The following is a 14,760-nucleotide window of genomic DNA, read 5'->3' as shown; positions in this document are numbered from 1 at the left end:
TTACTTTCAATGCACCACATATATTATATGCAAGGTTTGCTGTTGATATCTTTACATTGAACCAGCAGTTAAAATTCACACATGACAGGAATAGACAGCCTGTTCTGCAGTCAGCTCAAATCGTAGGTCACTTCAACTTTAGTCAAATTCTTCTAATTTTTTCCTCTTCCTGTTTCACTCCTTATCTAGAAGGAAACAAAGTGTCCTCAGACAACATCCACCAGAGAGGTCAAGGTCAGTGACTTTTCTAGTTCTTCAACACTGGTAGGTTCCCAAGGATAAAACGCAACCACTTTCTTCTTTTCGGTCATGAGGAAACCATTATCACTAAATCTGCCTTTTATACTCCCTACATCCAGAGAAACAAACGGAGCAATTGCAGTGGTCTGAAGAACAAATATATAAATGTCATCTTGTTGGGATACAGAGGCCTGGAAGAGAAACAAACAAACAAATAAATAAATAAATGAAAATACATGTGTTAAATGAGAACCCAGTTCCACCCAAACTGGGAAAGACCTGCATATCAGTAAAACAGACTGAACAACCACATTTGACCACAATTACTATTCTCTTATGGAAATTTCTTCTGGAACAAAAGGTCCAATCAACAGGATTCATATGTAAGATTCATGCAAAAACTGCAAATCTTATTATAGCCTTCCTACAGAATACTACAGATTGTGGAAAAATGCCATGAATTGTTATGACTCTACCATCTTCTTATGAAAATAACCAAATAAATGGTAATCTGACTTGTACCTAGTACTGGTATCCTATACTTACTGCAGTGAAAGAGATTTGTCCTTTCACCAACACGCTTCACAACCTATAAATTCACAACTACTAAAGTAGCTGGCCTTTCTGATTACATCAGTAACAGAAACAAACAGAAGCAAAAGATGGTAAAAATCACCGTAACACAGGAGGTCACCTCATCCTAATGGAACATGGCAGTGAAGCCCTTATATTACATTTAGAAGGCAGCTATGTTGTGAAATATCAGGACAAGGTATAGTGTTTTATATTACGTTCTATCAGTAGTTAATCTCAGAGAGGCTTAAAAGCACAAGCAGGATGCATTTTGATGCAGCACTCCCCATTCATCATCATGAAATACCCTACGTCATTTTCAAATACCAATTAACTATATATAAAAAGTGACAAATTACGTTAAGTGCAGAAATCACATCCCGCTTACAAGAAAAACACTATTCATTTTTAAGAAAAAGCACACATCCTTTACATTTTGTGTTTTCTGAAGAAACACTAAAGTCTTCATCTTTTTAAAAGCAACGCTGTGAAGAGTAGTGCTAGGATTAGCAATGTATTTGAAAGTCTAGTTAGTTTATTAATAACTATGTATAGAAGCACCAGCTTCTCACAAAACATAATAATTTTTTAAGTCACAGCTGCATACTTTCTTAAAATAACCACTCTGCATTTATTCTGGCTAGCTATCCTTATTAGTTAGTACTGTGGAGACAACACAGCCATGGGAAAAAGGAGTGAAATTTCCCAACGATGCTCCAGTTGCAGAGCTTTTATTATTGATGATGTCATCCATAAAAAAACCCAGCATGACTCCAACTCCAGATTGTGCCACCAGCTGAAAAAAAAAAAAAAAAAAAAAACCCACGCACAGGCTGATTTCTTTCCTTTGTATACTCAGGAGGCAGGCCATGCTGCCATGAAAGAGATAAGAGGGGAAAATCTGTCCCATTTTCTTTTTGTAAAGCAATTATGCTGGTCCAGATTCAAAGAGATTAAAGACCTCTATTCCCCCCTTGTTTAGTTTAGCTCTAAAGAGCAAAGCTGCAGTTTGGAAGCCAAATGTGAGAATGCACAGGTCCCCATCCTGCCAATCTGCTGATTAAGAATTTTGCAGTAAGATTTACATGCCAAGAAGTGAGGCTTAACAAAATGTGTGTGTATGTGTGTACACACACACAGTGCATGCTTGCTCTCTCTATATGGAGCACACTTGCTAGGAGTAGAAGAAATCTAGGGGAAAGCAGCAAATGGACTAAATGATAGTGTTATACAACATGGATGCTTTTTGTGCCTGTTCATAAGACGGAGACATTTGCCAGATACTAAGAAATAACCACTATCATGCAAATCAGAACCCTTAGCTGGAGGGCAGGGATTTGCAGAAGGAGGAAAGGAGCATGCAATATTGCATGTTAGCAATGGTACACTGATCTGAGAGTTTGAGCACTTCAAGAGGAACTACTGCTGACAATAATGTACTCCACACTCAACTGAACTAGCATCACCTAGTACTGTCATACAGTACTATCTGCAAGCCGAAACACTTGCTGTGATGCTATTTGCTATCTAGGGACAAAAAGAATGAAAGGAGCAATGCTGCAGCAGTCAGGTGAAAGACAGTCAAAACAAATGAAATTGAGACTTCATTATTTAAAACAGAACAAAACCCAAACAAAAAAAACATCAAAAAACCCCCCAAACCCCACCAGTGTTATTTAGATATGCATATAGTGACACAGAAAAAAAATCTAATTTTGAACTCAACATGGAAGATAGAATTGTAACAGCTAAGGGGAAATAGCATTCAGTGGAATCAGACACTGCATAGCAGGCAAACAACTCAAAACAGTTAAGATTAGCAAAACCAAATAGAGTAATTTAGCATGACTGATGCTTACAGTAAGCTGGGTCTTTTCTAATCCTACAGCGTCTTTTAGAGATGAAAGGAAGTGATGGTTCGTAGGACTCTGGAGCCCACCTTCTCCCACAAGACAGAAAGTAATAACGCAGCTTTTCCTGGTACAATTTCTGCATCTTTCCAGCAAGTCATTTATGGACTCCTTGTAGATGGGGACAGCACTTTGTGCTTTAACAGTCACACCGTCTTTGGCAAGGGTGCATACTGGCTCCAAAGAACTCCAGGCATGCACAATGACCTACCAAACATGTTGAGAGAGCACAAAGCTTAGAAGAAAAGTTACATCTGTGAAGATAACCCAGCATCCTAGGTTTCAGATTGCTCATTGCAAGAGATGTTCTCCTGACAGTACCAGCTGATTTCCACCTAACAAGAAAATTCCACAAAGATTTAAACAATTGATATGGCATAATAACTAGATTATTATATAAACCTAACAAGAAGTCAGTTTCAAACAGTCTGCATCTGTTGTTGTTCTTGATCCACAAGGCTTTTTGTTTTTTCCAGGCTCCTCCTTGAGAGGAGGGGGTTGCCAGTTCCTGCCAAGGGAGTGCTGGGAAATGGAATTAGTGAGTGACTAATCTGTTGACTCTCTTCTCCTCCCCTTCCCAATTAAAAAAAAAGTGAAACAAAGGATTTTCTTGAGATTGCTCAGTGTTATCTGATGTAACCTAACTGGGTAATCTAGAGCTTCTGCACAATCACTATTAAACAGAAGCAAGCTGCATCTTAAAAGGGATTACGGAAGTTATATTAGTACAGTAAAACATACATTCCCAGAGATCACACATGCATTATGAATGCACTCTTATCTTAAATAAAAACAAACAAACAAAACCCCACATAATTTGGAAGATAGGCACTTAATGAGAATTACAGCATTCTATCTCTTCATACGTTTTAGGTTATTTTTGACCTTAACAGGGGTCTGCAGTCAGGAACAGATCTTAAGTCCTCTGAAAAGTTTTAAGTTCCAAATTTTCTTGAAGTATGAAATACATTATTCACTGGAACTACCCTACTGCCAATGCTTCTCTGACATTACCAGAAAATCTGAATTTAAGCCCATTACAATAACTCAGGCCAGAAATAAACAATTTTATGAAGTGCAGTCCTACTCTAAGAACTGACTATCCAGAAATTGCAACCATTTTCTATACTATAGATTACTATATATAAGTAACCTTATAAATCTGAAAATTCATAGCAGCCCACCAGACAGAGCAGGGAACTAGGAATTGACATACTCGTACTACTACTTCCAAAATGATTATTGAGCCATTCCAGGTCTCTAGATCTATTTTTCCATCCTTCCCAGCCTTTTCACATGGGACACCCTTTATGTCAGGAATTGTATCTCGTAGTGCAAAATGGCCCCTAAATTCATTCAGGATCTGGTTGCCATATGATTAACAGCAACAAAATGTAACAAACTGAAAAGCAAGACTGTTCTACAGGACAACTCAGCAACCCAAATACTGCCTAAGAAATCCTATCAGTTTCTATAGCATTATCAGAAAACAGTTAAGGTATCATCATGGTGACATTGTGTAGGTGACCTTGCAATTAAAGTACACCTAGATGTTCTGTTGATATTTCAGAAAATAATCTATTTCTTTTTCCCAAAATGGTCTGGTTTGAGTACTGGCAAGCAATGATACAATCCTTCCCCCCCCACACTTCATCAGTTAACCTAGTTCTAATAACCAGGGAACAATTTTGTTAAGTAGTGAGGTACCATTTTTCACACTTCATTCTATTTAACCATCAATCCCTTTAAGATTTCAACAGCATAGTTAATTCCAGGCCTATACCTACAGGCTATAAGCAAGGCAATTAATTCCCTGTTCTGTGAAGCAGTACACACTACTATAATAAAGGATAGTGTTGCCCCTAAGAAGATTAAAGACAAGAATTGCACCTCATTGTGTTTGAGCATGGACTTGCTGAAGCTTGTCTATACAAAGATGTCCTCATTTCACCTTCTCACATTTTTGCAGGAGGGACACAAGAGTGGCGAGAGAGGTGTCACGTACCCTTAAAGTCAGCTTGTGGTCCACATGAAGATCCGAGACGCCATAAATGTACAACATGCCTTTGTCTTCATAGGCCACAGGCAGCAGTGGTGCAAAGAAGTTCTGGGCAAAATAATGGAGCAATTTCCACTTACCACCATACTCTGAAAAGGGTTAAAAGGAAGAAAGATTCTGATTGAATCCAAGATTGCCTTCACACACAATCCCTTCCTGTGCTCTCCGGTCCTGCTACAGCAGTACAATATCCTCCCCCCTGTCCTTTTCACCTCTATCATGTGCAGAGAATGACTGAAGTTACTCTTGTTTTCTTCCAGGCAAGGCTGTGCTCTGGAAGGGATTTGATGCTCTTTCAAGCTTTTCTTTGAGTTTCACCAAAAGGTCACATTTTCTAAGTGCTGGTCCTATCATTGCTATGCTGTGATTCAGTTAAAGAAAGCCTTAAACACAAGCGACATTAACAAAACTGACACAGCATACCACACATTAAGCAAGCAGCTGGAGCCTCTATGTTGTTGAGAATCCAAACATGCTGGCATTGGTGGTGTTGCCACAAACTACCACCACTGTGAAGAGACTACAAAGTCTGACTTCTGGTGCTTATACAACGCGCTCTCTTCCCCTTTTTCAGTCCTTCACTTTCAGTTCTTCCTTAGAGGAACATCAATAGCAACAAAGACAAAAAAAAAAAAGTTCTCAAACCAAAGGCAACTCCGAGTTAGGCAAAATGAATTTGCCAAGATCTAGAGACAACACTTACTTTATGGGAGTTAGTATACAGAACTATACCAATCAGTTTGCTTTGCCTCTTTAATGGAAAGCTGTACCTCATTACTTTTAATACTTTGAAAGTCTGCCATTAACAAACTGGAAAAGCCATCAAACATTGTGTCCTCTCCAAAAAAAACCAATTTTGCCAGATGCAACACTGCCATACGACCATTTTGAAAGAGAAGCTGCTTCCATTTCTTTCTCTACTAACTTTCCATCTAGCACCCACTGTCAGCATTTTAACTCTGTCTTTGCTCAACCATTATCTAGTCATTGAAATGGCACCAAAAAGAAGTAGCAAGTCAGCTGCATCATCTCATAAGGAAAGAAAAGTTGAATACTGGTTTTATTCTTGTTTCTGGCTCTTTGTTTTATACAACAGGCTTAAAGTTGTGGGATGCTGAAAAATATTTCCAGTAATATGTTTTTGTTGTAACTAATTACCTCTCTGCATTTTGGTGCTTGTACAAAGCTCTTAGCACTTTCAAATGTCTCATAATTAAGGACTTCATCCAGAGTGATGTAGTTTTTAAAGGGTGTGTTTGTGGCTTTCACAGGCAGACCTGAACATGCTCTGCCTGCACTCCACATAGACATGAATGAACTCTGTGGAGAGCAAAGTGCATTAGCTCCAGCTTAGCACCTTGTACATCACCTTGTTTTCAGCAAGCTCACAACCAGCTAGCTTGCAGAACAGACAAAAAAACCTCAGATCTGCCTGGAAAACCCATGCAAGATTCAACTGTGCTGTAAGGTCAGACTGCTGCAACAAAACACCACTGGCATTCAAGTTAATAGCACTGAAGCAAACCGAAGAGATGAAGTCTGAAAGAAAACTTCAGGAGAGGCTGCTGAGTTTCTTCGAAACAGACAGACTGTTGATAAACTGATGAACATACTCAGCATATTGGTGCTGTTCAGCATATGAACGATGCCACGTTCTTGCATTTCAAGGACAATTCCTGGCAGAAAACATTGGTGGTCTAAAAGACACTTCCACCAAACCAGGGAGTGCTAACAAATTACTTCTCAGGGTCATGAAACTTGAGAAGATGAGAGATTTGGATTGGGGATGGATTATCTGAAACAGAGTAAACTGTGGGGCAGCATCTGATCTAAAAAATAAAAGCAATGGGCCTTGTGTCAGAAATGGGCACCGCGCCTAACCTCAGGCTTTGGGAGGGGCTGAACTCTCTGAAGCCCTCAGGACTGCCACAAGACTCTCAGGAATTTCAATTGTCAGTGCAATAGATGCTGCTCACTGCAGGCCTCAGACAGAGGCCACCACGAGCTCAGACAAGTTACCCAGCATGGGCTGTGTTTCAGTGCCTGCTGACTTGAATTTTTTCCTCAGTTTAATTTACATGATGAAAATTGAGTCTTCAACTGTCTTAAATAGGAAAATGAGTAATGCAATTGACGTAGAGCAGTTTCTGTTACTTAGTGTAATATAAAATTCCATTTCTCTTTGAATGGGCCCTACCCTCAATTTCTGCTGCGCCTTGATTTCCAACTGGATTATGTAACCACACTGCGGTGGTTACTGGAAGGAAAGAGAGAAGGTTTGCTACCTAGGCAGCAGATACAGAGATCCTCAAGAAACCTGTATGGTGGAGAAAACAACTCAGACTAAACTTGGCATTACACTTCTGCAGGGAAAAAACAAACAAACAAAACCAAACAAACCACACACTTGAAAGTTTGTACCATTTCAAAACTCATTCTAGGGTTCAACCACTGCAGCTATTGTTTTGGGATGTTTGAAAACATCACTAGTCTGCCTACCTCGGATCAGCTTTTTAAGGTTCATATTTCCCTTCCCCAAAAAACTAGAGCCATTTTGAAGAACCAAAGCTCAACTGCTGGAGCAGTTTCACACAGGAAGGCTCTTCCAAAGGTAACTTTTCCAGCAACAGGGTCTTGACAATACAAACTTCAGACAGAACAGAAAACTGAAGCTCACTGATAAAAAAAGCCACATTCTTCAGCTCATCTGTTGTCTTGATTTCCTTAAGACCAGTGTCACCTTTCCTGATTTAACAGTAGGCAAGTTGCATATAAAATACTCCCCTTGCCACAAAAATGGATGTAAAAAATCTGGAGATCAGGTAGCTATCGTGAGAAATCTCTGGGCTTAAACTTTCCTGTTGCAGACACGTATGCCCAAAGGCAACAGTCAAAAGTTATTTAAAGCAGCCCTGGGGTGGTTTTCTCCTCCTCCCCCCACATTTGAATGAATTCTTAAAGATATCCAAGCTCCCCAATTTTTTCCTGATAATAACATGGGGTCTGCACTCCCTGTGCTTCAGAACAGGAAACTAAAATTAGGTTTGTAATGAGACCCCAGTACCCTTTTTTCTGACTCTTCCCTGAAGCCTTCTACACTGATAGCGGGAGTGAAAACAAACAGTTCTCCCTGGAACAGATATTAAATTAATCACTTCACACCATTAAATGCAACCTGAGAAACATGCTGCTAGTTCTTTCCTCACCTCAGTCTCATGAATTCAGATCTATTACTCTCTGTAATAGCCTGTGGTTTCAGCTCACCAGGGGCTCTAAATATTGAACCTGCAATAAAAGCCAGTTATCTGTTCAAGGGACTCTCATGACAACAGTTGGGTACCTCAAGGTGACACTTGTGTGGGAGTGAGCTAAATTGCCATGTGTATCACAGCGCTCTTCACCAAAACGCACTGCATAGATGCTAAAGCATTCAACATGGCACAACCGGCTCCGCAACTAGGTGCTAACAATCAAACCCCAGTTGTGGTAAAAGCTAATTTAGTTCTAAACTGAAGGCAGAAGTGCTATGACAGGAGTGCTGTGCTGTGTTTTCATTCAATCCCAAGCAAACATCTTATAGGCCAGTTAAGAGAAGAAACATTTGCTACCTTCTTCCCTCCCCACTTCATGAGGAAATACTTCCGCTTTGTACGGGAAATTATGTAAGCCGCCCCATGGCTCTCTGTGAAAGAACAGATTTAAATAAGAAGCACTCATTGGTGATACTACTGTGCCATCTAACAAGATGCAGAAACGTGTTTTTGAAGTGCAAATAAAACTAATTTCTCTGAAGTTTTGCATAATTTCAGCCATTAGCATTTCAAAAATCCCTCTACCACACTGCCTAATTAAATGAATATTAAACCTTTCCTCATTCCACTGAGGGAATAGAGCAAAACAAAGGGACAGCTGTATCTCTGCTGAGCTTCTTTTCTGTAAACTAACTTCAACAACATATGAATAATTCAAGTATTTGATACATTTTCTACAATCACGTCAGCTCTGTACTTAAAAAGACATTTATGGTCTCCACGATCACTTCATCTATGAATACACCTGTCTTTACAAAGAGACATTTTTCCAAGCATCTTTTTCTCTTGAGGCACTTAAAACCTAAGAGCCTCAGCCATTGCTAGAATCATAAAAATGAACATTGGGATATTCCATTTCCTAACACAAGTCTAGAAAGTCCAGAATGATGACCATTATAGTTGGACCGCTGCCTTAACATTTAAATAAAATAGCCTGTTTCTTCTACTGGTTTGTTTTCCTTTGTTGGTTGCAGTTACTTTGCTTGGATGAATAAAGGAAAAAAAAAAAAAGAAAAAAGAACAAAAAGAAAAAGGAAGAAGGACAAACATCTCCAAGAGAAAGAGGGGGAAGATGGGGTGGGCTAATTTTTTTTACAGCAAGGCCAAATGGCATTTTCTTCTAAGGACAGATCGAGAACTTCACATCAACTCAGCTTTTTCTATTTCACTTATATTTCTTCACACATGAAATTCTTAAATCAAGTTTTTCAAAAACAGAATATGTGAGAAATAACTAAAATTGAAAAGAATCTACCCAAATCCTATACAGCTGCCATAGAACAGCTTCTCCATTTCAAAATGATGTCTAGACAAAACCCTCGGAATGTGAGACACAGCCACTTCCCTCATACCACACATTCCTCCCTTACTTCTGACTGCCTAAGTGACTTATCTCTTTATATGTATGATTACTCCATTTTTGTGTTCTAAAAGGAAAATATATATGTATATAATCTATAAGGAGATATCATGCACATAAATAGCATATTAGCAGAATGATTTAGTCACAAAGAATGATTCACCTCACCTGACACTAAGTTAGACACCAAATCTCATCTAGTCATCTTCTCCTATAAAGAGCTTCTCAGAAGCTATGCTGGGTGAGAGGTGTCATATGAAGTTCTGTGAAAATCAAATTCAGCATGGAGAAGATAATTCATCCCACATATTAGACAGCTAAGGACACAATGAATCACACTCTGCAGATAACCACTCCTCCCACAACTGACTACAGAAGAAATCTAAGATGCCTAGCCTTTACATACTAAATCCCATCCTGCTCAGAACAGGATCGCAGTTCTGTAGGTTTTTTGACAGTGCACTACTGCCTACTGAAGGGAGAGGTTTTGATCATTTTACCATGGGGGGCAGAGGGAACAAAATCAACCAAACTTGTTGGAATTATGGAAAGTGTAATTACACATGGGTGCTCCTTCTTACCCTCCTATCCCACTAGCTCCTTTCTCTGTCCATTCTCACACAGGGTGGCTGGGTACATACATGCATCTGTACAGATGAGCCAATAAATACAATCAGGGATTTGTAGGACAGGCCCTTTTGGAAACAGAATTTCTTAGAGGTCTCCAATTTTAAAAGAATTGATCTTTCTAATTTTAAAAGAATTAAACTTGCAAAAAATGCAAAATTTCTCTGGGAAAAACCTGGATGATCTCTCACACACACTTTCAGGAAGATCCAGCTCTACATAAGAAAAGCAAGGGTAGTTGAAAGTTTACCTCACAAGGGGGTTGTGCCCTCAATCTTAACCATCACTGCTTCCTAATAGGCAGCTTTGCCTGGCTTCAATGATATTACATCCTTGGGAGAAATGAGAATACTGCTTAAACGAAAAAATGTGTTTTTAAGAAATTAGGAGTTATATACGATTTTAACTTCTCTAAACTAAACCTTGCTAAAACAAGGGTAAGAGTTGGTGGCTGCTAAATCTGAACTTAAACAGCAAAACTTCCATAGGAAAAGAATTGCTTTGTTGTTTACCCTCTTCCACTTTCACAGACTGTTAGGATGGTCCTGAAAAACACTTTTCTGGAACGCATTTCTGAAGAATGGACAGAAACGTGTTCAAAGTTGCAAAGTTGCCCAAGAGAAAGAGCAGAGCCATACTTCTTATTCTGATATTTCCAGATGAGGAAAACAAAACAAGACTCATAGTTGGTGCTTTTTACCAGATGGCGTGGTTTAGCCCCAGCCAGCAGCTAAGCACCACGCAGCTGCTTGCTCACTCCCCCTGCCCTGGTGGGATGGGGGAGAGAATCGGAGGAGTAAGAGTGAGAAAAACTCCTGGGTTGAGATAAGAACAGTTTAATAATTGAAATAGTAAAATAATAATGATAATAACAACAATATAATAATAATAATATACAAAGCAAGTGATGCACAATGCAATTGCTCACCAGCCGACGACCGATACCCAGACAGTTCCCAAGTAGCAATTGCTCCCCCCAGCCAGCTCCCACCTGTTTATATACTGAGCATGACGTCATGTGGTATGGAATAGCCCTTTGGTCAGTTTGGATCAACTATTCTGGCTGTGCCCCCTCCCAGTTTTCTTGTGCACCTGGCAGAGCATGGGAAGCTGAAAAATCCTTGACTAGCATAAGCAGTACTCAGCAACAACTAAAACATCAGTGTGTTATCAACATTATTCTCCTACTAAATCCAAAACACAGGACTATGCCTGCTACTAGGAAGAAAATTAACTCTATCCCAGCTGAAACCAGGACACCGGACTGTCACAAAACTTACCCAAGGAAGCCCATGAAGGTGCCTGCCAAATGTCATTGAGTTGCCAGTACAGAGCTCCCATTGTGTGTCCTTCTCCCTTGACTATTTCACTTCGACTAAAACGATAGAATTCAGTTTCTGTCTTTATACACTGAGCCTGCATCACCTTGGTCAACAAACACATAAAAAAAAAAAAAAAGACTTTTTTTGGTGTATTGTATTTTGTATTTTACTTTACTTTCAAAGCATGTGTGTATATATTAGCATACAACACAGACTTCACAGCAATGGCGCATAACTTTAAACTTGAGCCTTCAAGAGTATACACCTGCAGCGCAGTGGGCATCTGCTTGAAGGAGACCTATTCCTAGCAGCTCCCAACAGCTTTACAAGCAGTACCTTTAGAGAAACTCTCAAGGGGCGACTTCCTGCCTTCCATCCAGTGAAGATCACTGGGCAACAGGGTATTTGAAAGGCAAATGGAAGACAAGGGAAAGAAAAATAAGTTTAAAATAAATATTTTTTAAAATTAATGTAAATAAAAAATGCAGAGTTGCAAAATGACGTTATGCTGCACTATCTCCAGTATACATTACCATGATGTCCATATCCCTATACTCTGAACACACAACACACATTCCCAGTATACAGTCAAAATTGTGCACCGAAAGAGCAACCTTTTTTCACCTGCACTCCCACTTCTTCGCTCCTTCTCCACCTTGTCTTTAAAAAACACATTTCAGAACTTTTCATTGGCCAAGTTCTCAACAGAAGCCAAAGAGCTTGTTATTTTCTTCACAAAGTATATTACTAGGCTGGGGAGCTATTAAAAGAAAAATCTCAAAATAAAGGAGGAAGTTATTCTTTAGGACAGCTCAAAAGGTAAAGATAACACTTCTAGCTAACCACTAGAGCCAAGTTTACTCTCCTTATCCTTTTTTCTATCCTTATTTTGGTATTCTTAAATTGTTTGACCTGTTAATAAGGTCCTGAGAGACTTAACCCTGCAGAAACTCTCATAGCTTTTTGAGTCAGGACCTCACTGCGCAAGTTTTACCCGTTTTCAATTTCACAGCATCATCTATCCTTGTTCTCTTGTCATCAGTGCCTAACGTTCTCCAGCTGTTTTGTTTTTATATAAAACTTGCTGACAGCAGCTCTCAAACATTAAAAACGTACTGAATGTGCAGTTATTCCCATCAAGAGTGTTTCTGAAATTCTTGGAACACAGCAAAAAGTAGCTGCACTTTAAACTTGCCTAATAGTGTTAAAAAGTTACTTAACATCATTTAAAAGTCACAGAAATCATTAAGAAAGAAACAAGCATGAGGTAAACTACTACAGATGAAAAGCAAAATATAACCTACTGATATGAAAAAAAAAACCCACCAACCAAAACAGATTCTCTAAAATATCTGAGTCCATAACAAAATAAAAGCTACTAATGATCTCATTCATAGAGAATTGCATTCTCTAGAAACAATCTTGTTTCAAAAGCTCATGTATTCCTTGTGGCAAAAATCAAAGCAGTAAGCCTACAGGAGCCACATGAAGAGCTAAACATACCTACCCTGGAACAGGGAGTAACAGCGTAGCAACTAGGAATAATCACAGACCAAGGAAGGCCAGCACATCCCTGCGTTCCCAGCCAGCTTCATGAGTGGGCCCACATGGGGACAGGGACCAAGGTAGCACACGCAGCCAGACTTTCTCCCAGTTGAGCCAGTTTCTGGGAAATTCCCCGAGAAGTATTCCAGCCCTTCTATGATGAAAATTGGAGTCCCTCTCCAATAAACAAGAGACAAGCCAGTTCCAAATTAAACTGGATTTTCCAATGCTTCAGTGCATAAGCTTCCTGTGTGACTGAACATTACCTAACAGAATAGGCCCAGTTTTAACTGCTGACAGTATCTAATGGAACAAGTATTGACAGCTACTTATATTGAAGACACCACTGTTACCTGAGTGAGGTAAATCATATCTTTGAACTTCTTTATGGGATCTATGCTCTGGGGAAGCTTGAAATGATGCCCGATCTGTTGAAGCATCTGATCATTGCCATTTTCATGGTGTTGTCGATGGAGAGAAAAATTGCTTGTGTAGGACCAGTCCTCAGTGGAGGAAACCTTTTAAAAAACACAAAAAAGATCCAAATGGAAAGGCAAAACGTGCATTTAATGACTGACAGGATATTCAGGAAAGGATATCCATTACAGACTGCTGACTTCATCCAAAACCTTTAAAATTGGTAGTATATTTCTATAGTGCTTCATGAAGTCATGCAAGGATTTTGAATCAATAACACCCTTTGCTTGTACTTCTTGTATAAATAAATAAAAACAGACATTGCTGTTGAACCCAGAAGACCAACTTTTGGCTCAATGTCATTTAACTTATTTATCCTAAGGTTCAGTTTGGCCAAGAGACCTCAGAGGTTTGCTTGCATTCACAGTTAATCAGAAACACCCTAGATTAAGATGGAAGAATCTACTCTAGTCAAACACATTTAGGCACAAAAGTTACAGAAGTTAGTAGGGCTATAAATTCTAACGTGTATATTTTCAAAACCTGCCTCTGAAAACAAATGATCATGAAACTTTTTTTTTTTCCCCAACTAAGGACAACAATGTAAGCATAGCTTATATTGTTATTATCGTCAAGCTTTCATTGTAATTGCAATCTCTATAAAATCTTTTTATTTAAATTTGTTCCTTTTTAGGCTGGATTGAATAATTTTCATTGTTATTAATATGGATGAATGTGCTGATTATGTTTCAGATAATATACTTTGCCCAGCAAATTGAAAGGAACATTCTGAACTCCTTTTAGTTGCAAACATGCGTATCAACATGATATTCATCTCTCTCTGAACAAACGGACAAACAGCATGATATGCCTCTGCTCCAACTGAATAAATAAGATAGAATATACAATATCTAAACAGGAGACAAAACCAAATCCTCTTACATGCAACACATAAAGAAACAAATTATTTAAGTAAAAAATTGGTAAAAATAATAAAAATCAATACATTTTAGAATTAAGCACAATTCAGCATTTGTCGTGTTTCTTCTGTTTCTAAATGAACACATATCCTTAGACACAGCAAAAGGAAACAGATGTTCGGCAATCATTACTAAGCTATATATTAAACAGAATTACTATTAAAATTAAGTCTCATAATAGTCTCTCATCTAAACTTGGCTCTTCTTGCAACATCAAGGTAAATATATTGAACACTGAGGAGGGAAACAGTCCAGTTTCATCCCCTCCCTCCACACCAGTCTGCACCTCTATCCCACCTGTGCCATACCACACCGAACAATGTATTATCTCAACTACAGTTCAGATGCTGTAGTTGGGAAGAGACACATTGCCCTTGCTAAATGAGAGCAGAAGGGACAGTTAGGTGTGGAAGCCC

The 14,760-nt window shown here is 39.0% G+C and overlaps 1 protein-coding gene across 2 annotated transcripts in view; it reads right to left on the bottom strand.

The window, feature by feature from the left end:
- MANBA (mannosidase beta) overlaps nucleotides 1–14,760 on the bottom strand; it is a 57,219-nt gene continuing 42,459 nt past the window's right edge. For both annotated transcript variants that reach the window (XM_075709915.1, XM_075709914.1), the window contains 5 exons: nucleotides 13,301–13,465; nucleotides 11,361–11,505; nucleotides 4,729–4,871; nucleotides 2,673–2,930; nucleotides 1–431 (listed from right to left, as the gene is read on the bottom strand). In XM_075709915.1, coding sequence (XP_075566030.1) covers nucleotides 207–431; nucleotides 2,673–2,930; nucleotides 4,729–4,871; nucleotides 11,361–11,505; nucleotides 13,301–13,465 — 936 coding nt within the window. In that variant the 3' untranslated portion in view covers nucleotides 1–206. The remainder of the gene's footprint in view (nucleotides 432–2,672; nucleotides 2,931–4,728; nucleotides 4,872–11,360; nucleotides 11,506–13,300; nucleotides 13,466–14,760) is intronic.

The sequence above is a fragment of the Pelecanus crispus genome, chromosome 4 (genome assembly GCF_030463565.1).
Source record: "Pelecanus crispus isolate bPelCri1 chromosome 4, bPelCri1.pri, whole genome shotgun sequence".
Classification (NCBI taxonomy): Eukaryota; Metazoa; Chordata; class Aves; order Pelecaniformes; family Pelecanidae; genus Pelecanus; species Pelecanus crispus.
The sequence above is the reverse complement of the archived record's forward strand: the minus strand, read 5'-3'. Positions and strand labels throughout refer to the sequence as shown.